This window comes from Mustelus asterias, chromosome 11 (assembly GCF_964213995.1).
Source record: "Mustelus asterias chromosome 11, sMusAst1.hap1.1, whole genome shotgun sequence".
In the NCBI taxonomy this organism is placed as follows: domain Eukaryota; kingdom Metazoa; phylum Chordata; class Chondrichthyes; order Carcharhiniformes; family Triakidae; genus Mustelus; species Mustelus asterias.
In genome coordinates this window covers 44,793,849-44,820,813 of record NC_135811.1, presented here as the reverse complement: position 1 = coordinate 44,820,813, position 26,965 = coordinate 44,793,849, and the positions used below count along the sequence as shown (strand labels likewise).

Here is a 26,965-nt window from a genome sequence, read left to right as displayed (position 1 = left end):
TTCCTGGGGCCCTGCTTCAGTTGGAACACCAGTCTCTTCTACTTACATCTCAGAATCTGCGTCCTCATCACCTGGAGGGTTGGCTTCTCATCATGGCTCAATGCTGGCAGTGATTGGCCCCGTGGCTGGTAACAAAGCCTGCACTGCTGCGGGCTCCCTATCTAAGATGGTCCAAGTGCTTCCTCACAACTTTGCCTGGCACTTTTACTTTTTCCGTTATTATCCCAGGATCCCAGCTGTGACCATCTCTGAGGTTCCTCAAAAGATAAGGCTGAAGTATTTGCAGAAATCTTCAGCCAGAAGTGCCGAGTGGATGATCCATCTCGGCATCCTCCAGTGGTCCCCAGCATCTCAGATGCCAGTCTCCAGCCAATTCGATTCATTCCACATTATATCAAGAAACGGTTGGAGGCACTGGATACTGCAAATGCAATGGGCCCTGATAACATTCCAGCAATAGTACTGAAGACCTGTGCTCCAGAACTTGCCGATCCCCTAGCCAAGCTCTTCCAGCACAGTACAACACTGGCATCTACCCAACAATGTAGAAAATTGCCCCGGTATGTCCTGTACACAAAAAGCAGGACAAATCCAACCCAGCCAATTACCATCCAATCAGTCTACTCTCGATCATCAGTAAAGTAATGGAAGGGGTCAATGACAGTGCTATCAAGCAGCACCTGCTCAGAAAAAACCTGCTCAGTGACGTCCAGTTTGGGTTTCTTCAGGGTCACTCAGCTCCTGACCTCATTACAGACTTGATTCAAACATGGACGAAAGAGCTGGATTCCAGAGGTGAGGTGAGAGTGACAGCCCTTGACATCAAGGCCACATTCGACAGTATGGCACCAAGGAGCCCTATTCAAACTGGAATCAATGGGTATTGGGGCAAACACTCCGCTGGTTAAAGTCATACCTGGTACATAGGAAGATGGTTGTGGAGGGTCAGTCATCCCAGCTCCAGGCCATCTCTGCAGAAGTCCCTCAGAGTAGTGTCCTAGGCCCAACAATCTTCAGCAGCTTCATCAATGACCTTCTCTTTGTCATAAGGTCAGAAGTGGGGAGGCTGTGTTCTCAGCACCCTACTATACTTATACACCTATGACCGTGTGGCCAAATTCCCCTCCAATTCGATTTTCAAGTTTGCTGACGACACTACCATAGTGGGTCGGATCTCAAACAATGATGAGACAGAGTACAGGAACGAGATAGAGAATCTGGTGAACTGGTGCAGCAACAATAATCTCTCCCTCAATGTCAACAAAATGAAGGAGATTGTCATCGACTTCAGGAAGCATAAAGGAGAACATGCCCCCGTCTATATCAACGGGGATGAAGTAGAAAGGGTCGACAGCTTCAAGCTTTTAGGTGTCCAGATCACCAACAACCTGTCCTGGTCCACCCATGCCGACACTATAGTTAAGAAAGCCCACCAACGCCTCTACTTTCTCAGAAAATTAAGGAAATTTTGCATGTCAGCTACGACTCTCACCAATGTTTACAGATGCACCATAGAAAGCACTCTTTCTGGTTATATCACAGCTTGGTATGGCCCCTGCTTTGCCCAAGATCGCAAGGAACTACAAAAGGTTGTGAATGTAGCCCAATCCATCATGCAAATCAGCCTCCCATCCCTTGGTTCTGTCTACACTTCCCGCTGTCTTGGCAAAGCAGCCAGCATAATTAAGGACTCCACGCTCCCTGGACATTCTCTCTTTCAACTTCTTCCGTTGGGAAAAAGATACAAAAGCCTGAGGCCACATACCAACCGACTCAAGAACAACTTCTTCCCTGCTGCCATCAGACTCTTGAATGGACTTACCTTGCATTAAGTTGATCTTTCTCTACACTCTAGCTACGACTGTAACACTACATTCTGCACGCTCTCGTTTCCTTCTCTATGAATGATATGTTTTGTCTGTATAGCACGCAAGAAACAATACTTTTCACTATGTTAATACATATGACAATAAATCAAATTTTTAAAAATCATGTTCGCCAATGATTGCATAATGTTCAACACCATTCACGACTCCTCAGATACTGAGGATACTAACGGCAGTCTATGTTCAAATGCAACAAGATCTGGGCAATATCCAGGCTTGGGCTGATAAATGGCAGGTAACATTTGCGCCTACACAAATGCCAGGCAATGACAGCCACCAATAAGTGATACTCTAACCATCGCCCGTTGACATTCAGTGGTGTTACCATCACTGAATCCCCCTCTGTCAACATCCTTGGAGTTACCATTGACCAGAAACTCATCTGGATTCACCACATAAACACAGTGGCTACAAGAGCAGGTCAGAGGCTAGGAATACTGCGGCGAGTAACTCACCTCCTGACTCCCCAAAGCCTATCCGCCATCTACAAGGCACAAGTCAGGAGTGTGATGGAATACTCTCCACTTGCCTGGATGGGTGCAGCTCCAACAACACTCAAGAAGCTTGACACATCCAGGACAAAGCAGCCCGCTTGATTGGCACCACATCTACAACATTCAATCTCTCCACCACTGACACTCAGTAGCAACAGTGTGTATTATCTACAAGATGCACTGCAGCAATTCACCAACGATCCTTAGACAGTACCTTCCAAACCCACGACCACTTCCATCTAGAAGGACAAGAGCAGCTGTTATGTGGGAACACCACCACCTGCAAGTTCCCTTCCAAGCCACTCAACATCCTGACTTGGAAATATATTGCCGTTCCTTTGCAATCGCTGGGTCAAAATCCTGGAATTCCCTCCCTAACGGCATTGTGGGTCAACCCACAGCACATGGACTGCAGTGATTCAAGAAGGCAGCTCACCACCACCTTCTCAAGGGCAACTAGGGATGGGCAATAAATGCTGGCCAACCAGCGATGCTTGTGTCCCACAAATGAATTAAAAAAAAAGTTCCTCACATGGGTCACTGGTTTTGAACGTTCTTTCTGTTGTTGCAGAATTATAGTTCTTCTACTGCAGAGGAAATTCATCAGGATGTTGCCCGGGATGGAGCGTTTCAGCTATGATGAGAGGCTAGTTAGGCTGGTGTTGTTCTCAGAGCAGAGAAAGCTGAGGGGAGACCTGATTGAAGGTTGGTTCGCTCAGTTGGCTGAATGGCTGGTTTGTGATGCAGAGTGATTACAACAGCACAGGTTTATTTCCCATACTGGCTGAGGTTATTCATGAAGGCCCACTTTCTCAACCTTGCCCCTCGCCTGAGATGTGGTGATCCTCATGTTACATCACTGCCTGCCAGCTCTCTCCTCAAAGGGGAGAGCAACCTATGATCATCTGGGACTATGGTGACATTATCCTTTACAAAATTATGAAGGACATAAATAGGGATAAAAGAAACTTTTCCCCTTAGTAGAAGGGTCAATAACCAGGTGATGTGCAGGAGATTGAGGGTATTTGAGGAAAAACTTTTTCACCCAGAGAGTAGTGGGAATTTGGAACTCGCTGCCTGAAAGGGTGGTAGAGTTGGGAACCCTCACAACATTTAAGAAGCATTTAGGTGAGCATTTAAAATGTCATAACATACAAAGCTACGGACCAAGTGCTGGAAAATGGGATTAGAATAGATGCTTGATGGCTGGTGTAGACACGGTGCCTCTTTCTGTGCTGTATGACTCTATGACTATGACTCTATTGTGGCTGAGCCATTATCAGTCCTGAAAACAAGGCCAAATTTCAATGCTGGATAAACATCCTGTGTTGAAGTCCTTGTGGAGAAGGAACATCACATATATCAAGGCTCTGAGCAGTTTAATATTACCTTTCTGAGCTGTGCAGACAGACTGTTGTTTAACAACCAACTGGCAAGCCACACAGAAGTAAGCTCTGTCCAGGTTTGACCATCAGCCCATCTAAACTGACTACTGGAAGATTTTGTATCATTGTCTACAGAACTGACACATGGGCCCATAATGTCCAGGTTCCCCAGCGTCAAGTTTGGGTGGTACCCCAATGAAGCGCTGGGAAATATCTCCAAGAAGTTTCCACGTAATATCTGATTGTTGGTAGCCAGGAGGTTGTGAGAATGCCAGGCCCCATCCAGACCAACCTATGCCACATCATGCTCCCATTCACCCCCCTCCCCTTCCTCTGGATAATTGCTCTGAGCAATCAACCGACAGAAGTGATATAAATTGCTAACTCCGGATGGTTCTACCAGTTTTATCCTGACAGTTACTCTGAAAGAGTTAGAAGGAAAAAAATCCCTTCTAACTCCAGAGTAGCTATCTAAATACCCAGACCCGGTCTCGCACGGGATGGACCCCTCTGCTTTGACACTCTCCTTCCGGTTCGACACCCATCTTCCTGGCCCAATATCCCCTCCGGCTCCAGTTTAACTACAACCAACCCCCCCCCCCCCCCCCCCACCTCCGGCTCCCCTACCAGTCTGACAAACCTTCCCAGCCCCGGCACGACACTCCCTGGCACCTGCCCCACAGGCCTGATCTCCCTGGGTCCGACCCCGGCGCACCTCCCCCACCCCCCGGTCCAACTTGCTCTCTGCAGGTTCAACCCCCACACCAGCTCTTATTCGACCCCCCTCTCCTGGTCCGACCCTGACCCCTCCCGCCCCCCGGCCTGCAGCTACAGCCATAAAGACGGAGTGACTTACTTCACACACCCCAGTTACTGTGCTCCGTTGCTGCTGGGTGCAAGCTGCATAGCTGCTATCTCTCCCACCCTGAGTGTAGAAGGCTGGGTGAGACAGGAAGTGTGCAATTATAGCGAAGATAAATTTGTTGAGAGTGGCAATACAATGGAGAATTATCAGTCTGTGGAAGTTACGGGTCAATCTCTGCATGCATACTTCATCTTTCTACATGAATGCCACCTGAAAAGCGAATTTTAAAACACTGGTCTCTAGCCAGCCGGCAACTTACTGCCTGTGTAAAATACTTCCTCATTGAATTATGACTTTGGGACACTGAAACTCATCTGAACCATTATTTATTTCCTCTGTGGCCCTTATACCATAAAACCTCATTTTCTTTATCGCTCCCTTTACTGTGTGAATGCAGATTGGGACATTGCTAATACTCCTTTTTGCGCGTTTTGAATGCATACTATAAACTGACCTGAATTAATCGTAATTCGGATTTGCTGTGGGATCATTAGTAAAATCAAATCAATTAAAAAACTGAGATGTTGGGAAACTTCAAAACACCTTCGGTTTACGGGCAGGTGGTAAGAGGGAAACAGTGCTGTTTGAACTAACCCTCTTCTGTCTATAACAGCTGAAAGCTTAGGGCATTCAATTTCACCTAAATAAATTTATCTACATTTTCCAGCAAAATATTTTGCCAGATATAAAAACCCTTGTCAAATTGACTTCTGACCTGTCCTCTATTTCCACTTACTATTTTTACTCGTTTTCTATTTGCAATTTTTAAAATTGTCGAATACTGCCATTGTTGGAGCATGTGCATTGTGAAAAACTCCCAGAATTAATTAAAATTAGTCTGGGGATCATCTCCATAATTCCATAATGGATCTGAACCAATATTGCTGATTAGAACGATGCAAGGAGATTCACTACTAATCTGCAGAAGGGGTAGAGGTGGGTACCATCAGTACACATGTGAAAGCTGCTCGTGCATATGAACAATGTCGCCACAAGGCAGTATGTGGTTGAGAAATGGAGTGACCAAGTTAATCCTTGGGGAATTTTAGAGACGATTGTCTATGTGAGGTAAGCGAAACCATTGTTACATTCGACTGGGCTATGTTTTGTTTGGCTAGGTAAAAGTGGAGCTATTCCCCATTTGAGCATTTACCCTGAATTATTTGCAAATGTTTCGCATTTAATTCAAAATCTTGATTATTGATTGGTAAGTTTGAATCATAAGGAGAGGCTGGATAGGCTGGGACTTTTTTCCTTGGAGCATAGGAGGCTGAGGGGTGACCTTATAGAGGTCTATAAAATCACGAGGGGCTTAGATAAGGTGAATAGCCAAGGTCTTTTCCCCAGGCTAGGGGAGTTCAAAACTAGAGGGCTAGAGGGTTTAAGGTGAGAGGGGAAAGATTTAAAAGGGACCGGAGGGGCAACTTTTTCACACGCAGGGTGGTGCGAATATGGAATTAGCTACCAGGGGAGGAGGTAGAGGTGGGTACGATTACAACATTTGAAAGACATTTGGACAGGTGCATGGATAGGAAAGATTTAGAGGGATATGGGGCAAACGCAGGCAAATACAACTAGTTCAGTTTAGACCCACATAGACGAGTTTGGCCCCGTTTCAGTGCTGTATATTTCGATGACTCTGTTGCAGATAGGAAATTCCACTGACTGCCGCGAACGTCCCCAAGAGCGCCGATTAACCAATCGGAGTCTTCTAGCCAAAAGGCCAATTAGAGCTCTGAAAGGCCAACCAATCAGAGTAGCTGAAAGGTGCCGCATGCAAAACGAGTGCGGGGAAAGCCCTCAGTGTGTCGTACGCGAGCGCGCGGCACGTGACTGCAAAAGGTGCACGCGAGCGCGCGGCACGTGACTACAAAAGGTGCACGCGCGCGTGCGGCAGGTGACTATAAAGGCTGCGCGAGAATTGTGCCGTTGGCCCACCTGTTGAGTGGCCGCTGCTGGACCGTTAGCCCATCCTCAGCGCCTTTAAATGAGACACCTTCACGGCATCACATTATTTTGGGATGACGGTACTTTATTCTTAGCCGCTGAACTATTGCCTCTGACTACTAGTTCATTTCATTTTGTTGTTTTCAGGTTAGCGTAGAGCCGACTCTTTTTCGGGTTGGCGATCAACCAACAGGAATGAAAAGATCGTTTTATAAAAATATATATAATGTATACATATACGTATAAGATGAATCACTATCCCGCCTGGGCTTATCACGCTCCTGAAATGGCCTGAACTGTTTGCCTCTGAAAATCCAATCCCTCTTGCTCTGAGAAATTGGGCACTCCCAGGAGCCTGGAGAAACACCACCCACACTATTTAGGGATGTTGAAAGAGCTCTGTCTCTGTCACTTGTACTTACTTCATTACGGTGTAGAAGAGACTGAGAAGCTGCCTACTTAACCTGTCAGATGAAGCAGTTCAGTTCCAAGACTTTGAAGGACCATGATGTTTGTTGAAATATCTGTTTTGGTTGATGCAATTAGAATTTTTTTTAAAGCTGTGCTACTGAAAGAATTCTGCAATTTGCTTTTTAAAAACATATACCAGCAGAGAAATCTTTGCACCTTTCTGCTCTTGAACCCTTACTACCGTGTCCACTATGGGCAGGTCCATATCTGTCCATCCAAAGGAGCCGTGATGTTGAGATGCTGGCGTTGGACTGGGGTGGGCATGGTAAGAAGTCTCACAACACCAGGTTAAAGTCCAACATGTTTATTTGGAATCACGAGCTTTCAGAGCGCTATTCCTTCCTGATCAATTTAATCTGATGTTGTGAGACTTCTTACTGCATCCAAAGGAGGACGAAGGAATGACGTGAGCACACAGATAAGGTTATGTCAAAGGAAAAAATAATCAACTTGTAGTCAGTAGCACCTTCTTAATACAGTAAAGCTTCTCAAAGAGGTTCACAGAAACATTATCAAGCAAAATTTGACCCTGAGCTGCAAATATTAGGGGAGATGACCAAAAGCTTGGACAATGCTGTAGGTTTTAAGGAGCTAAAGGAAGAAGGAGAGGTGTAGAAGATTAGAAGGGAAATTTCAAAGCTGAGGGTCCCAGCAGCTGAAATCACAGCCACTAATGTGGATTAAATTGGGGAAATGCACAGGCCAGAATTAGAGGAGTTGAAGATATCTTGTAGGGTTATAGTGCTGGAGGAGTTTACAGAGATGGGGGAAAACAAGGCCATGGAGAATTGAAAAACAAGAATGAGAGTTTTAAAATTGAGTCATTAGCTCCCAGTTAAGCAATGTAAATTAACTAACACAGGGATGATGAATGAATAGGACTTGATGTCAATTAGGAAATGTGCAGGGGAGATTTAACATTGTCAATGGAGGGGCAAAATGTGTTACTCTGTCCAAAAGTGAATTGGATTAGTCAAGTCTAGAGGAAAGAAAATCATGGGGAGAGATTTTCAGCAGCAGATGAGTTGAAGCAAATTCATATTCACCAAATCATGAAGGTGAATATTAGCCACAACACTTGGACTGAGGCCTAGATCTGAGTGCATATTGATTAAGGTGCACCTGATGATATCAGTTAGAATTTGAGAAAGATAGTGCTTCCAATCTCTTGAAGCTGGTTGCTGACATTCTTTCCAGATTGTTCCAATTTTGGTGACGCTGACTGGTCTGGAGGTATCCCTTGTGGGACCAAATGCAGGTTTTCCTTGTGCCATCACCTGATCCGAGTATAAATGTACGATTTTGGAAACGTCTCTATGACCTGAGGCAATCAAAATTGTCCCTCGGTACTATGCAATATTTACCTTTTCTTTGAGATAATTTTCACCCTAACCAGAAATACGTGCAGTTCTTGCTTAAAATAACTTACTGGGTTGGCACCATCGAACAAACAGGCAGCCTGTCCTAAAAGTCCACTGTTCTCTGGGAAAATAACCCACTCGTGACATCTAATAAATATCTGGCCTCAGGCAATCACTAAGTAGTGCTGTATTGTGCCATATGATTCTTGCGTATTGACACTGACACCTACCATCTCTCAAGGGGGAGTTGGTGGTGCCGTGGCAATGTCATTGAACGAGTAAAACCAAAGCCCAGACTAATGTGCAGTGAACACGGATTCAAATCCCACCATGGTGGGGAATTGGAATTCAATTCTAACTTTAAAAGCCTGGAATTAAAAGCTAGTCTCAGTATGGTCATTGTTATTAAAAACTTATCTGGTTCACTAATGCCTGGTGTGGCTTACTTGTGACTCCAAATCCACAGCAATGTGGTTGACACTATTTAGCAAGCCACTTGCTTCTAGGGCAATTAAGGACAGGCAACAAATGCCAGTGATACCCACATCCCATGAAAGACTAAATTTAAAAAAAAGTTTTCTGAGATCTCTAGTGTCTCCAGTCGAATGTGATGCTCATCCAGCTTGTGTTTACAGCATGATCCCTAGTGATCTGCATCTGAAGCCAGGTGTGGACTTCCGTGAAGCCAGTACTTCCTACTTTCACATCTTAATTCCTTGGGGCATCCTCACCTGTAAACCTTCATTAACAATCTCTATATTACTCCTTCACAACTCTTCCCCCTCCCGCCCCCAAATAACATGTTTATTTGTGTGATGAAAGGGTGAGAAAGATTCATTGACTGTGGATGATGATACACCTTGTTAGGCAGAGGTGAAAGTCTGTTCACCTTCTGTGGGCACCGGGCGGCCCGGTAGCACAGTGGTTAGCACTGCTGCTTCACAGCTCCAGCGTTCACCGGGCGGCCCGGTAGCACAGTGGTTAGCACTGCTGCTTCACAGCTCCAGGGTCCCGGGTTCGATTCCCGGCTCGGGTCACTGTCTGTGTGGAGTTTGCACATTCTCCTCGTGTCTGCGTGGGTTTACTCCGGGTGCTCTGGTTTCCTCCCACAGTCCAAAGATGTGCGGGTTAGGTTGATTGGCCAGGTTAAAAATTGCCCCTTAGAGTCCTGGGATGCGTAGGTTAGAGGGATTAGCGGGTAAATATGTGGGGGTAGGGCCTGGGTGGGATTGTGGTCGGTGCAGACTCGATGGGCCGAATGGCCTCCTTCTGCACTGTAGGGTTTCTATGATTTCTCAGAGACATTTTTAGATTATAGAGGAAAAAAGACATGTCATCATATGCAGCTACCATTGTCATTTCACCTGCACTTTTTGGATGTGTCTGATATAATTCCTTGCTGCTGAGTTTGTGTACCAAACATTAGGCAAGCAAATGGTCCTGTCAGCTCTGCAGCTGCCATTGACTGTCCTACATCTTAAGTCCCCAATGGTTTTGCCCTTATGAATCGCCAAGGCCTTGAGGTGATAGATCTACTATTTAGGGTCTTGTACCGTTGGCCTGAAATTTATGATGATTATGAGCTACTTTATCTTTAAAGAAAAATAATAGCGTTGCAGTGAAGGATAGGCAGCTTTATAGTTACAATTGTTCCAACCACTGCAGCCCGTCATTGCAGGTGTAGATGACACTAAATTACCTGCCTCCAATATCTTGTTTGTTCTGAAATTGCATTTCTGTCCTTTCACTATTTTCATCAAACTTGCATAAAGCCATTATGGCATAGAAGGAGGTCATTCAGCCCATTCCACCATTTTTTTGGTGTAGCCCTGTAAGTTTATTTCCATCAAGTGCTCATCCAATATTAAAGAAAAATTCTTTTCTCAGTACAAAGCCAGTGCACGGGATAAGCCCCTAATCCATCTCTTTGTTTGCTCCAAAAAACAATTCCAATTCAATTCATGGTTCTCAAGCTAGGGATACACTAAATCCAAGACGACATGAACAGGCATTACACCTGATCTCACATTTATAGCTGAGATAGCTAATTACCCTGAAAACAATTTAAAAAGTGAAGAAACAGTGATGTAAGGAAGATGACTCACCCTATAAGGCTTCATGTTAACTCCCAAATGTAAACTTATCACCAATCTTACTTTATTCTTGTTTCTTATTATTTGGTGGATATTCCATTAACACAAACTGGGGAGGACAAGGTTGGTGATACAACGTTTGTGCAAGGTTTCTAACACAATTGTTTTAACATTTCAGTTATTACACAATATAATTGTTATAACCTGGAAGAGTAATCATTGCCTGCTAATTTTGAATATGCCCAGACCATACCCCCTAATTTGAAGTTGTAAAGTTCAAGTTACTATAATTGAAATAAAATTTTGCAAAACTTATTTCCCATTGAAAATGTAGCACTTAATTAGAAACTTTGAATTATTGGTTAATTCATTGGTTCATGAATTGGTTATTCAAAGAGTCCCTTTCCACTAAAGCTACTTAATTCAAATTCATCCAGGTTCAATCAGACTGGGGGGCTGACCTTCTTGGGATATCTATATTGTCTTGCTGGAAATGTTGCTAAACAGTTTGGAAATAACTTGTTTTTGCATAATATTTTCCACACAAATCCATTCTGGGTCCAGGCATGGGGCGATGTAGATTATATCCGAGAAGATTTTAGTGGGTGAGCTTCAACAAATTACCATCTGGTTTGAGTTGAATGACTGATGAAGGAGAAAATTGCTTGTGTTTGGGAATTCCAATATTTTTGTGGAAGAATATTTGTTTGTGTCTAAAACAAACAAACAGCAAAAGTGCATGAATAACCTTTTTATCAAGAACGGCAGCATTGCTTTGATCAAAGCATGGTATTTACAAAAGTTTCAATAGTTGACAATTGTTGTATTCACATGGAGTTATAAAAAGTTCATTCCTGGAAATGACTAAATATTGCTCATAGAATCATAGAAACCCTACAGTGCAGAAAGAGGCCATTCGGCCCATCGAGTGTGCACCGACAACAATCCCACCCAGGCTCTATCCACATATCCCTACACATTTTACCCACTAACCCCTCTAACCTATGCATCCCAGGACACTAAGGGGCAATTTAGAATGGCCAATCAACCTAGCCCGCACATCTTTGGACTGTGGGAGGAAACCGGAGCACCCGGAGGAAACCCACGTAGACACAGGGAGAATGTGCAAACTCCACACAGACAGCGACCCGAGCCGGGATTCTCACCTAGTCATTGATGGCTAACTCTGAAGTAGTTAACCCTTTTGAGTGTATGAGCTTTCAGCTGTGAATGCAAGAAGCTATGTGGTTTGAATCTATTGTGTGTTAAAAATGTCCTAATGTCTGGATTGTGGAGTTCAACAAAAATTGTGATGTGCAGAAAGTTGCTGCTGCTGGAGGCAAAGGCCCAATGGATTGGATCCAACAATCAGATGAAAGAAGAAAAGAAAAACCTGCCCCAGTGATGGTCATGGTGCTTAATTCTGTGCAAGTTGTAACGAACAAGTACAACAGAGTCTCTGATGAAACTTTTCTCTGTGCCAAATACTTTGTGAATGATGTGCTTTCAATAGAAAGCAGACCAAAATTCATTTTTTGAAATGACTGAACTTTGCATATCCTAGATTGTATTGTATATAGGCTTAGTTCATGTGAATCTTATAGTCACTTTTGATATTTTTATATCTTAAATTGGGTTTTATTAAAATTGCTTACTTTAGGTTACTGGATAATTTTTCTGCTGAGCTACTTTTTGAGTTAACAGGTAAACCTAATAGAAATTAATATTGAGTTTTTAATTGTATTATAATTTTATTAAATTGTTTTGTTCTAAGATCATCTAGAAAATATCAATATCATTCTCTTTTTAAGGGCTATAGACCAAGCTTAATAATATGGCATGGTAAGTTTGATTATTTATATTTACAAATATAATTTAACTTACATTGAATTGCTTTGGAAGTGTTGAGTGCTGAGTATTCACTTTAGGCTTTATGACTGTAAAATGTGGCATGCTGTTAAAGCTTTTCATTTTGCACTCATTTGGACAGTTCACAAGAATATCAATAGTAAAGGGAATAATAATTTATACTGCATGAGAAGAGAGTGCTGATTGCTGGTAAGTGGACCCTGATTAGTAGAGGCATTGCCATGGAGAAAGTGGCAGGGAACAGTTAACCGATGAGCTTTTGTCTCAAATCAAACCAGTCAAGTTGACTCTGGGTAAGACATTGTCTTGGAGAATGAATGGCTATTCCCCAAATGTTTAGTTGAAAAAGGTACAATGCGTGGACATGCTTCTTCTGTCTGCAAAGGACAGGCCCAGTGTGTGAAGATATATTGCTTCCAGCATGCATAAGTGAGCCACAATGGAACCTTGACTGATAATCTTAAATTGGTTTTCTGTGTAATTCTTAGCATAATCATGATTGTTTAGCAAGTGTTGTCCAATTGCAGAATCACAACTAGAATAGGATATTATATTTTAAGTTTTGCAAGCACAGGCTGGCTCGGTATCGTCTGTACCTTGCCTTTTAGGAACAGCCAAATGGATAGGCTGTTTGTTACAACCAGCCAGTGGGTGGGATGTACAGCTTGTGTACCTGGCATCATACTGGCACAGAAATTCATGCACCACATTACTAATTTTTGTGATATACAGAACACCTTTGTGACTTGACTGTAGCATCCTGTTAGCAGAGAATACTGCTCGTATTGCTGATCCATGGTACAGCATGAAATGGCTAGCTTCTCCTTTTGCTTAAATTTTTGACACACGTTACCCCTTCAGGCGTAATCTGAGGTAGACTGGGCAGGATCAAATGTGGCAGCCTTGGAACCATTCATGAGTTTGCACAATATGCAATGAACAATGATCTGACAAGGGTAGCCATTATCCCACAGGATGCTTTGATGCACCTTATTTCAGGAAAGTTGTGATGGAAAAAATCCTATTGGAGGGCGGTAGAGACATCTTTCCAGTTGCCCTTGAGCATATTGAGGTCCTTAAGTAATTAACTAATGCCTACTTAAGTGCCTCACGCCACTCCTGCTGCTATGTTACCTGTAGTGGAGTCCTCCACCCTGACGGAGTGAGTAGCCTGGTAGGCTTAACTGGGGCAACTGGTATCGGGAAGAAGGCAGGGATGGCAACTTCCTTTGGGGATTCTCCTGTGCCCATTGGAGGCATTTCTCCCCTCAGGCCAAATCCCTCCTTTAACCCTTCTCACAGCCTCTCAAACCTGATCCTTCCACCTTCTTCAACCCGCTTGATACCCTGGACCTACATTCAGCATGGCTTCCATAATCTATTCTTCAGGTTCCAGTCCCACTGATGTTGCTGGGACTGCAGAGCTGCTGGGCAATCCGATTTACCGACAAAAAAGCCAGCTGCCCTGCAGCCATATTACGCTCAGCGGAGATTAATTGGTTCAATGCGAGATTTCCTTCTGGAAGCCTTGGCCTGAGCCAATTAATCTCCATTGAGCGTAAAATGGCTGCAGGGCAGCTGCCTCTTTGTGGGCAGGCTCCCAACTAACTCCTTAATTCGATGGGTGGGGAACACAGTGCCCTATAAAATCAAGCCTTTTGTATGTGGCTTGCATTCCCAAATATCTGTACCTGGTGCATGATATGTACATTTGGCCCTGAGGTCCAAACATTTGAACTTTAAACAATTTTGACGTGGTTGTGTGCTACTTAAACCCTGTATTCTCTATTTTACTGTGACAGTGTCGTAGGAGGTTTATGAGTTCACGTTTACATTTCATACTTATGCAATTTTAGTGTCAATAGTGTAATGATTTATAAGTTTAAAAAATAATTTATGCTAGTCACTTTTCTTTTCTCTTTAGGAGGAAGGTTCCAGCTGAACCATCATTATCACGAGATTCTCAAAGTGATAGTGATGAAACAGCTTCATTGCCAATGCAGGCATTATGGGTAGGTGACAAATATTTCCTTTACTGAGTTAGTCAACTGTTTATAATAAAGAATTGCCTATGTCAAAACTCTCATTCCTTTTTATGATTGACAGCAAAACAGACTATTCAGCAATCATGCTAGGATTTTGCATTTATAAACATGGTCCGTTAATTGAGAAGGACAACTGAAAGCAACATTATATTATTTTTAAATTGAATAAAACCTTCTAAGATTCTACGAACATGAAAGAATATTCCAATTGTGAAATTAAAAGAGTTGACTGAAAGCACAATGAAAAGATTTTAAAAAAACAAGAACAGAAAATGCTGGAAAAACACAGCAGATTAGCAACACCTGTAAGGAGAGAAACAGAGTTAGCATTTCGAGTTTGTTTGACTCTTCGTCAGAACTAAAGAGAGGGAGAAATGTGTTAGATATTAAACTATAGCTGTGAGAGATTGAAGTAAATAGTAGCAACTTTAAGAACAAAAGACAGATGGCCTGATGCGGAAAGGGGAGGGGGGTGGTGCATTGAGACAATACATGTATGGAATATTTAAGAAAAGGATTTTAAGATGGAGGAGAAAGGTCACAGTTGAAAACTCTTGAACTCAAATGTTGACTCTTGCGGGCTATAACATGCCTGATAGGAAGATGAGATACTGCTCCCCCAACTTGCTTTGCGCTTCACTCGAACATTGCATCAGGCCAAGGACGGACATGTGGACATCAGAGAAAAGTGCTGAATTAAAATGACAAGCAAAAGGAAGGGTGGGGACATGCTTGGTGACTTTGTGAAGTTATTCTGCAAAGCACTCACCTAGTTGTTTTGTTTCCCCAGTGTAGAGACCACATTGGAAGCAGTGAATACAATAAACCAAATTGAAGGACGTGCAAGTGAAATGCTACTTAACCTGAAAGGAGTGTTTAGGGCCTTGAATGCTGAAGAGGGTGAAGTTAAAGGGCATATGTTGCACCCTTTGCGAGTGCAAAGGGAGGTGCCGTGGGTAGGGAATGGGTAGTTGAGTATGATGGAAGGGTGGACCAGGCTGTCACAGAGGGAGCAGCCTCTACGGAATGTTGATGGGAATGACGGGAAGATATGTTTTGTGGTGGCATAATGCTGGAGTTTGCGGAAATGATAGAGGATGATCTTTTGCAAAGGCTGGTGTGATGGAAAGTGAAGACAAGGGAGACCCCATCATGGCTCTGGGAGGGAGGGGAAGGGGTGAGGGCAGAGATGCAGGAAAGGGGTCAAACCTGGTTGAGTGTACTGTCAAGCACAAGTGGGGCAAACCTCGGTTACGCAGAGAAGCAGACATGTCATGCACCATTTTCAAAGGTGACAGCATCAGAACAGATGCAGCAGAGCTGGAGAAACAAGAAGGATGGAATAGAGTTCCTACAGGAAGCAAGGTGTGAGGAACTGTGGGAGTTGGTTGGTTTGTAATAAATATTAGTGGCCAGTGTATCACCGGAAATGGAGACAGAATGCCGGAAATGGACTGTGTGAAGCTGGTAATTGGAAGCAAAATTGATAAATTTTTCCATGTTCAGGCAAGAGCTGGAAGTGGCACTGATGCAGTCATTGATGTAATGCAAAAAGAGTTGCAGGAATGGGCCTGAGTAGGACTGAGACAAGAATGTTCCACATAACCCATAAAAAGACGGGCATAACTGGGGTCCTTGTGGGTACCCATTGCCACACCTTTTACTTGCAGGAAGTGAGACAAGTTAAAGGCGAAAATGTTTAGTAACAGAACGGGTTCAGCCAGGCGGAAGGAAGTGGTGGAGGACAGGGGTTGTTTGGGCCTCTGCCCAAGGAAGAAGCAGAGAGCCCTCAGACTAGTCTGGTGGGGGATGGACCTAAGAGAATGGGCCTAATGTAGCTAATGTAACCCCACTATTGAAAAAGAGGTAGAGAGCAAACGGGATTATAGACCAGTCAGCCTGACTTCAGTAGTGGGAAAAATTCCATAATCCATTACAAAGATTTTATAGCAGAGCACTTGGTAAACAGTGGTAGAACTGTTGCATCTGTTCTGCTGATGTCACTTTCGAAAATGATGCTTTTGACATGTTTGTTTTTTCCCTTAGCTGAGGTTCCCCCCACGTGTTTGACAGGGCACTCAACCGGGATCGACCCATTCTCTGCGCCTCTGCCCTCACCCACTCCCCTCCCTCCTAGAACCATGATAGGGCTCCCTTGTCTTCACTTTTAACCTCACTAGCCTCCGCATTCAAAGGATCATCCTCGTCATTTCCACCAACCCCATCACGATGCTACTATGAAACACATCTTCCCTGGTCAGCATTCCGCAGGGATTACTCCGTCTGTGACACCATGGTCCACTCCTCCATCACGACCAACTCCCCATCCCCTTTCCACAGCACCTTTCCTTGTAATCGCAGAAGGTGCAACACCTGCCCCTTTACCTCTGCCCTCCTCACCGATCAAAGCCCCAAACACTCCTTTCAGGTTAAGCAGCGTTTTACTTGAACTTTCTTCAATTTGGTCGATAGTATTTGCTGCTCCCAATGTGATCTTCTCCACACTGGGGAGACAAAACGCAGTCTGGGTGACCATTTTGTAGTACACCTTCACTCAGTACGCAAGCATGACCCCAATCTTCCTGTGGCTTGCCATTTTAATTTGGCACCTTGCTCTCATGTCCACATGTTGGAAGTCCATCGCACGCTGAAAGCGTGGCATCCCATCTTGCAATTAAGCACATTACAGCCCTCAAAATTCAAAAAATGAGTCCAACAACTTTAGATTGTGAGCTTTCTCTTTCATTTCAAACCCTTTTTAAAAAGAAATCCCATACATGTATTGCCTCAATGCAACCCCCTCACTGCCCCTTCCACACCGTGCCATTTTCCTTTTGTTCTTAAAGTTGCTATATTTTGTTGCAATCTCTCACAGCTGCAGTTTAATATCTAACACATATCTCCCCCCCTTTCCTTCTGACGAAGAACCAAATGACTTGAGTGAACAGCCAAATGAACGTAAACTCTGCTTTCTCTCCTTACGGATGCTGCTGGACATGCTGAGTCTTTCCAGTGTCTTCTGTTCTTATTTTGTATTTCAGCATCTGCAGTATTTTGTTTACTTTTGATTTTTTTTTAAAGACTGTGAGGAACGTAACAGGTGAAGAGACTCTACTATAAAAGGGAGTTCCTTGTTAGCTGCAAACTCTGTCATAAAATGAGGCTGGTCTGAGAGGAGGGGAATTAATTGGAGGCCAGAAATGAAGCATCATTGGGTATCATGGAAGATATTGCAGAGGTAGTGGGAAAATAAGTATGTAAATAAAGATGATAATTTTGAATTTGATCAACTTGGGAGCAAGTCAATAGATGTCTTCAAGGTAGTAGGTGATTGGTGACTGTCCAAAACTTAGGACATTATTTGCTAAATTTCTTCCCCAGACAATAGCTTCCACTGACTTGACTGGAGGCCATTAGGTTGATAATAGAGGTAACATTAAATGTCAATGTCCAAGAAAGAAGAATTGATGAATAACATTGATCTATAGTTTCCTCCACAATTGCATTCAGAGAGCTGTTTAATCTGGACACAAATTATGTGGCTTCTAAGTGTAATGTGAGTTTTATGCACAAATGTAATATGTCCAAGTATTCTGATCTTTTATGTTTGTCCATTAAACCAAATAACTTTTGCTCACAAAGCCGGTCTTGGCCTTCATTTCTCAGATATGAATATCTTCCAAGTGTGTTTGTTTGGGAGACTTCTAGAATCTAGAATTTTAGGCACATGTGCTCACTTGAAACAGTACAGATCAGCTGACCAGTAGAAAATTGAAGGCACTACCATCTCTTGCCACTGCAGGAAGCCCTTGTACAGCCATTGAAACAGTTCTTTAAACGAACTAAACTTTAAAGGTCTAGTTTGAATGTTAGTGAATGGGTGAATGGATTGGTGAGAGGGGCGGGGTGGTGGTGAGGTAAGCAGGTCTGGTGGATGAGGTAAGTGGAGCTGGCAGGAGACTGAGGTAGCAGTTGTGTTTGTGGAGCTGGTTGGGTCAGAAGCGGTAGCTTGGATGAGGTTGGGGGGGGGAGGTGGGGGGGCTAGTCAGGTGGTTTGGGGGGAAGCATCAAGGGAAGGGTTGGAGGTTAATTGTGATGTCAATTCTGTAGCTACTGAGGATTTAGACAAGGACTTTACTCTAACATTTCCTGGGAAACTATTTGTGTAAGTACATTTGAACTGTCTCATGTCTTTGACTCTAACTCAGAGTTGGAGACATTTGTGGAAGGTAATGGGAAGCAGGGGAATTGACCATCAGAAGTTAAAACTTCCCAGGCAATTCACATGCAGGCCTGCATAATAGGACTTCCAAAAGATCCTTACATGTATCTCAGTTGTACATCTGGTTTCAGACGATCTGAAGATCAGAAGATTTAGGCCATTGGAACAATTTAGCTAATATCTATATATATTACATACTAGTAATGGTAAGAAAATACATTTTGGAGCTGAATGCTAAACACGATAAAGGTGATCAGTTAGATTAAATTTCAAACTCAATAATTGCTGTGTAGTATAGTTGGATTACTGTGTACTGATACATATGTCATTATATAGGAAAATGCAAGATAAGAATAGTAAGGGAACAAAGTTAGTGGTGGGAGTAGTTTATAGGTCCCCTACCTTTAGCTACACAGCAAACAGTGTATAAATCAAGAAAAGATTCAGGCTTGGAAGAAAGGTACTGCAATAATCAAAGATGATTTTTAATTTTCATTTAGATTAGCTGAATCAAATTGGCAAAGATAGTCTGGAGGATAGGTTCATAGTGTGTTCGGTACATTTTCTTAGAACAAGGGCGGCACGGTAGCACAGTGGTTAGGGCGGCACGGTAGCACAGTGGTTAGCACTGCTGCTTCACAGCTCCAGCGACCTGGGTTCAATTCCCGGCTTGGGTCACTGTGTGGAGTTTGCACATTCTCCTCGTGTCTGCGTGGGTTTCCTCCGGGTGCTCTGGTTTCCTCCCACAGTCCAAAGATGTGCGGGTTAGGTTGATTGGCCATGCTAAAATTGACCCTTAGTGTCCTGGGATGCGTAGATTGGAGGGATTAGTGGGTAAAATATGTAGGGATATGGGGGTAGGGCCTGGGTGGGATTGTGGTCGGTGCAGACTCGATGGGCCGAATGGCCTCTTTCTGTACTGTAGGGTTTCTATTCTATTTCTATGAATTGTGGAATCAACCAGGGAATGGGCTGTTTTAAGATCTTGTAATGTGTAATGAGACAGGATTAATTAGTGGTGTCATAGTAAAGGATCCTCTAAGGATCATAGTATAATATTACGTTTAATTTGAGGGTGAGAAATGTGGGTCTGAAACTAGAATCTAAAACATAAATAAAGGCAGTTACAAGGGTATGAAGACAGAGTTGGTTCAGGTGGAATGGGAAAATAGGTTAAAAGGTAAGACTGAAAAGAAGCAGTGGCAGATATTTAAGCAAATATTTCATCCTCTCAACAAAGATATATTCCATTGAGAAAGAAAAGCTACTAAAAGGATGCATCATCTCTGGCTCTCTGAGGAAGTTAAAGATGGTATGAAATTGAAAGATAAATACTACAAAAGTTATTGGTAGGTTAGAAGATTGGGAAAAAAACTTAGAAACCAGCAAAGGATGACTGCAAAAAGAGGGTTATAGAATATGAGAGGCAACTAGCAAGAAATATAAAAATTGACAGTAAAAACTTATGCAAGTATATAAAACGGAAAAGAATAGTATCAGTGAGCATTGATCCCTTAGAGGGTGAGACAGGAGAATTAACAATGGGAAACAGTGAAATGGCAAATATTTTGTACTCTCTCCGCAATAGAAGACACAAAAAACACCTCTAGAATTGTAGAGAATCAAGAGGCAAAAGGAAGAGAGAAACTTAAAACTATCACAATCACTAGAGAAAAATACTGGGAAAACTAATGGGTCTAAAGACCGACTGGTCCAGTGGTCTGCACATCCGGCATCCTAGGCTCTTAAAAGAGGTGGCTGCAGAAATATGTGCTGTGATTGTAATCTTCCAAAATACCTTAGATTCTGGAAAGCTGCCAGAGGATTGGAAAACCGCAGATGCAGCACCATTATTCCAGAAAGGAGGGAGACAGAGGAGAGAGACAGAAAGCAGGGATCTATATGCCAGACATTTAGGAAAACATAACACAATAATGTGGAGTCAACATGATTTTGTGAAAGGGAAATTGTGTTTGATAAGTTTATTAGAATTCCATAAGGATGCAACAAGCAGGGTGGACAAAGGCGTACCAGTAAATGTGGTCTATTTGGATTTTCAATAGGCATTTGATAAAATGCCACATAAAAGGTTACTGTTAGGGGTTGATTTAGCTCAGTTGGCTGGACAGCTGGTTTGTGATGAAGAGCAATGCCAACAGTGCAGGTTCAATTCCTGTACAGGCTGAGGTTATTTATGAAGGCCTGTCTTCTCAACTTTGCCCATCACCTGAGGTGTGGTGATCATCAGTTTACCTTCCAGGAGTGGAGACAGCTGGACCTGCGAGGAACACACTGTACTGAGTCAGCAGGCTGAGTTTGAAAAACAATCCGGAGTGACAACACAGGAAAACATTAATTTTATTGGTTGGTAAATAACTGCTAATTTGAATTACCTATTCTAAGTTGCTTTCAGATTAAAAATAATGGGGAGAAATATTTTACAGATCAAGAAGCTAAAAACCAGTTGAAAATTTTAAAAAACCAAATTAGATACTAATTAAACAAAATAGGAGTGGAGGACCAGGCAATATGTTGTACCTGCATGATGTGGTTCCTAGTCTACACATCTGTAGCAAGTGTTGGTTGCTTGAGTTGGGTTGATGAGCTGGACTCTAAACTCCAGATAGTGCGACACATCAGGGAGGGGAAGTGGTACGTAGGTTGTAGATGCTGTGTTTCAGGTTGCAATCACACCCCTTGCATTAACTACCTTGAATTCAGCCTGTGGTTAGAGACGGAGGGTGTGATATGAATGAGGCAGGTAATGGGATCCAGGAGGTAGAGTTGTAGGAGCCTCAGCCCTTGTCCATGTCTAACAGGTTTAAGAGTCTTGCTGCCTGTGTGGATGAGGGCGGGGCTATAGGGAGGATGAGCAAACTGACCACAGTACCGTGGTACAGGAAGTCATTCAAGTGGCAGGAGAGAAGAGAAAGGTAGTCGTAATTGAAATAGTATAGCTAGGAGTTTAGACATTGTTCTCTGTGACTAAGATTGAGAATTCATAGGTTGTGTTGCCTACCTGGTGCCAGGGTTCAGGATATCTCATCTGGGCTGCAGTGGAACTTGGAGTGGGAGGGTAAAGATCCAGTTATTGGGGTCCATGTAGGTACCAACGACACAGGTAGAACAAGGATAGAGGTCCTCTTGAGGGAATATGAGCAGCCAGAGGTTAAATTAAAAAGCAGAACCAAAAAAGTATTAATTTAAGCATTACTACCTGAGCCGTGAACTAATTGGCACCGTGTCAATAAGATTGAAAGAGGTAAAAGCGTGGCTTTAAAGGTTGGTGTAGGAGAAATGGGTTTGAATTCATGGGACATTGGCACCAGTACTGGGAAAGGAGGGAGCTGTTCCGATGGGATAGTCTTCACCTGAATCATGCTGGGACCAGAGGCCTGGCGAATCACATTACCAGGGCTTTAAACTTAAGTACTGGGGGGAAGGGTTCAGTTGTATCGAAAATTAGAAAATCATAATTAAAGAAGAAGGTAGCAGTGCAGGTTAGTGATGAGGCGGATTGTTACCAGAAAATAAAAAGAGAGGACAGAATGTGTGAACGTCATTTTTCAACAAGGAATTATACAACAGAAGGGAAAATTGATAATACAACAAAGTTAAAGGCTTTGGGGGGTGATTCAGGAGACTCAAGTGGAGGCCGTTTAGCAGGCTCCCTGCTTGGTGCCAGGGCCTCCGCGAGTCGCCGGGTGTTTTTTTCTAAGTGCTGGGTGGACTTGAAACTGGGAGAGTATCAGATCCGTCTTTTGGGCGTGTTTTCAGACCCCGCCACGTGCACTCTGCCTGCAAAAATATCAGCAAGCCTATTGCTCGCTGCAGAAGCCTGTAGGCTGGGTTTAATGCGCCCAAAAACCTGCAGAAGGAGGTGGTGCGCATGTGCAGGCCTCTGATTAACAGTAGCAGGGGCCTGACAGAAAAGAGAGAGCTGTCAGACCCCTGCTAGTGCAGGCTGCTAGAAATAGCTGCATCCCCCTCCCCCTGCAATCGCGGGGGCTCGCAGCCAGAGATACAGCCATACAGCCTCCGCCGACGCACCCCCTCCCCCACTGATCGCGGACCTGGTGCCCTCCCCCACGGATTGCTGCAGAGTGGCAGCAGGCCCCAGTGGGCATTGCCCAGATGTCTGGTGGGCATTGCCCAGGTGCCAGACTGGCACATCTGGCAGCCTCCAAAACTCTGGCAGTCTCTGGAAATGTATGCTAATAGGCCATGGGCTTTGGTTAACCCTGGACCTTGAGGATAAGATATGATGTGCCCCTGCACGCTTGATCCACCCTGCGTTCATATCGAGGTTAAAAAAAATGTGGCAGCCAGTCTTCAAAACATTTAATGGGGAGCCTGCCTTCAGCTCCCTCTGGAAAACTGATCACACGGATATTTTTCCTCCGGACCTGATTTTCCAGATCCATCAGGATATCTGACATAGCATGCAGCTGATTCTCTGAGGATTGCAGCTAAGCCTCAACTGAAGAAGCAGTTGAGGCTTAGCTGCCGGTATTCTGCAGTTCATCCTGGTGAGCATTCATGTCAAAACACTGAATTTGTCATTTATAACTTTGATAATGTTTGGAACGCCTTCGAGAGCACTGGACCCAGAGCCAGCCAGGTCACGATGTTGAGGGTCCAGCTCCACCCCAGTGCCTTTGACTGCTCCTTTTTATGAAGGATTTTCTTGACACCCCTCGGCATTCTGTCATCAATACTCTCCCAAAAATGTCCCAAGGATTTAACATGGAGCATATACTCCAGGATAAAATGATTGAGTCATGCATCAGGATTAAAAAATTAATGAGCAATGCCAGAGCTTGCGGAAACATGACGATTCCAGTGCTCGCATCACATCTATTTTGCATTACTTCTAAGTATGTAAAGGTCAAACATCAAAATATGCACGAGTTATTTCTCAGCAGAAGCACCATTGACTTAGATCAGCTAGGCTAGCTGCAAGAACCTCTCAAAATGTTTAGGGAAAACACAGCAGGAAGTTGATAGTTTCCTTAATTCCAAATTTTAAAAAAAGGAAAAGAATTGTCAGTCTTACTTTAAGATTGTGTTTTAGGAAATATTTTAACGTTTAGTAATAAAGCACTGACAGACAAAGTTAAAATCTGTCTGAAAGAACTAATTTGAATTAAGTTTTATAGAGGTCTCTCTTATTTTAAAGTATTTACTGTTGGCTTGTGTTTTTGTAAAATAGAAGAAAATCCAGGATTGCTGGCCATGGAAATGGCATGGATCATGTATGAGTTTATTTTATTTATGATTGATTTCAAGGGGGAAAGCGGACCAGTAAATTTGTTATTCTGGAAAGGTGAAAAGAGAGAACCTGCTCCACCCCTTCCCCAATCCTGTGCCCCAAAACCATTCTCCTATCCCATTGACAGTAACAGGATGTCAGAGAATATCCATTTACAACAATGTGAGTACTACCTGATCCAAGCAAATTAGATGTTCTCCCAAAGACTGTGGAGAAGTTAGCACTGGTCGGCATTGCTTTGTGAAGTGCCAAAATGGTGTCCCTATGCAAATTCTGGACTACTATTAACTTAGTTGAAAATTTATATCCTCAGGATGAGGACACACAAGAAGATCATATAAGGCGTCGAATTTCAGCGAGAAGAGAAAATATAAGGAAGAGGGTATAGTATTTTATATTGCCATGTAATAAACAATGTAATCTTTTCCACTACTTCAAAGAAGAATCTGAGTCCCATAGCAACTTCCTTCCTCAAACAATCTTCTTCACCATGTATACTGCATCTCCTTGATTTTATCCTTCACCTCATTTCTTGTTCTCCAATTTTGCTGTATTCATGGCTCCTCAACTTCACCCTCATGATCAACTCAACTTGATTTCATCATTGCAAAAAATCTTGCCGTTTCTAAGGTTTCTTGACTCCACAATAATCTGTTATCTGGCTGACTGATATATCTGGCATCAAGCCATGGATAAGCAAGAACTTACTTTGACTTGATGTTCACACAACTGAACCTGATGATGCACAACCTCTGTGTCCAGGTTAGACCAGGTTGAAATTTCAAATCCCATACATTAGCCACGATGACAACTGTCCATTGTGCTCTTCTGTTCCCACTCCATTCTCCCAATTCCTTAACACTACACCTTACCAAACTGAAATCCTCATCAGTGTTTTCGCCACTTCTTAGTTTGATTGCAATGCTATAGCAGTGCGTATTTATATTTTAGGTCTATTTTAAACAACCCAGTCAATTAAACTTTGATTTATTTAATACAAGGCAGCATTTGTTGAATATGTGCAAAAAATGAGAAGATAACTTTCTCACTGAAGCATTGTTTTCTTTTTAGCTTGCTGAAGAGTCTGAACATTCATTGTTACTTGACCAAATTGAAGGGCACAGCAACCCCAGTATAGAGGAAGGTATGTTTTCTGATTAGTACACATACATGGGATACAATTATGTATATTAGCAAGAGAATTCCTTGAATACAAAGCCTGTATTTTTTTCTATATGTAAAATAGTTCTTAACAAGTTACTATATTTTAGTTAAACTTTTATGCAGTGCATGGCATACAAATGTGTCTTTTTAGATTTTGATGAGCAGTAATGTACAAGCATGCAAAAATAACTCACAGGAAAAGACCAGCTAGTTTCATATATTGATGCTGCAACTTAACATCCTGACCTTATTGCCTGTTCAACCTCACTCACCAAAGGCATGTAATTTTCCAGAGAGGCAAAAACAAATCATAGAATCATAGAAACCCTACAGTGCAGAAAGAGGCCATTTGGCCCATCGAGTCTGCACCGACCACAATCCCACCCAGGCCCTACCCCCATATCCCTACATATTTACCTGCTCATCCCTCTAACCTATGCATCTTAGGACTCTAAGGGGCAATTTTTAGCATGGCCAATCAACCTAACCTACACATCTTTGGACTGTGGGAGGAAACCGGAGCACCCGGAGGAAACCCACACAGACACGAGGAGAATGTGCAAACTCCACACAGACAGTGACCCAAGCTGGGAATCGAACCCAGGTCCCTGGAGCTGTGAAGCAGCAGTGCTAACCACTGTGCTACCGTGCCGCCCGGGAGCCTTGGGAGATGCAGTATCATTAAAAACTCCAGAGCAATTCAGAGGGGATAAATCTGGAGAATTCTTCATGATGTGTTATGAGACTTCTCACTGTGCCCACCCCAGTCCAACGCCAGCGCCTCCACGTCATGGCTACCATCGACACCGCAAACCGCCAGCTCAGAGTGGAGAGGATCTCCAAGAAGATCACGCATATTGACACAGACATCAAGTTTCTACAAAGATGCAAGAAAGCAGACAAGATCCTGAAAGAACTACACATTCCAATCTTTAATTATCTTGCAATTGTGTTTTTGCCTATATATGCCGTGTTTGTAAGCCTTCCTCTCCACTCACCTGATGAAGGAGCAATGCTCCAAAAGCTCATGATTCCAAATAAACCTGTTAGACTTTAACCTGGTGTTGTGAGACTTCGTACTGTGTCTACCCCAGTTCAATGCAGGTATCTCCACATCATGGCTACCGTTGACACTGCAAACCACCAGCTGAAGGAGAGGATCTCCAAGAAGATCGCGCAAATTGACACAGACATCAACTTTCTACAAAGATGCAAGAAAGCAGACAAGATCCCGAAAGGACTATGCATTCCAATCTGTAATTATCTTGCAATTGTGTCTTTGCCTATATATGCTGTGTTTGTGAACCTTCCTCTCTACTCACTTGATGAAGGAGCAGTGTTCCGAAATCTCATGACTCCAAATAAACCTGTTGGACTTTAACCTGGTGTTGTGAGACTGCTTATTGAATGGTGGACAAGCTTGAGGAGCTGAGTGGCTTCTTCCTGCTGCTATTTCATATGTTTGTATATTCAGAGAACATATAAAGAGGCTATCTACAGTGCTGCCTTGTCTGTACTGGAGTGCTATTTAGGGCTGTATTAGAGTGCTTAGGCTGGCGTTTGGTAAGTGAGACAGTTCAGTGAAGATGGAACGATGTGCAAGAGTCCCTCAGATCCTCTTCCTGTCTAACAGATTTTTCATTTTGGATACTGCCACGGGAGATGGTTTCTCATGGGAATGCAGCAAGCACAAAGTCTATGGCACTATGCGTGTCTCGGCTGTAGAGGGAAGGAGAAAAAGAATGGGAGAGCTGTAAAGATGGGGGATTCTATTGGAGAACAAAATACACATTTCTGTGGCCACAGGCATGACACCAGGATGGTATGTTGCCTCCCTGGTGCCAGGGTCAAGGATGTCACTGAGCAGCTACAGGACATTCTGAATGGACAT

At 43.3% G+C, this 26,965-nt stretch overlaps 1 protein-coding gene across 1 annotated transcript; it reads left to right on the top strand.

Moving 5' to 3' along the window:
• The first annotated feature begins 6,495 nt into the window (after positions 1–6,495).
• LOC144500490 (uncharacterized) lies at positions 6,496–26,453 on the top strand. The gene is made up of 6 exons (XM_078223498.1): positions 6,496–6,657; positions 12,314–12,344; positions 14,296–14,383; positions 24,224–24,292; positions 24,982–25,054; positions 25,842–26,453. Exons 2-6 carry the CDS (start codon positions 12,337–12,339, stop codon positions 26,129–26,131), a joined length of 528 nt encoding a protein of 175 aa, XP_078079624.1. The 5' UTR covers positions 6,496–6,657; positions 12,314–12,336; the 3' UTR covers positions 26,132–26,453.
• The last annotated feature ends 512 nt before the right edge of the window (positions 26,454–26,965 follow it).

Bases quoted from the DNA above. Each gene is read 5' to 3' on its own strand.
- LOC144500490 (XM_078223498.1), top strand. The intron at 14,384-24,223 runs GTAGGTGACAAA...TTATATCCTCAG, and splicing joins TGCCAATGCAGGCATTATGG to GATGAGGACACACAAGAAGA. The intron at 24,293-24,981 runs GTATAGTATTTT...TTTTCTTTTTAG, and splicing joins GAGAAAATATAAGGAAGAGG to CTTGCTGAAGAGTCTGAACA.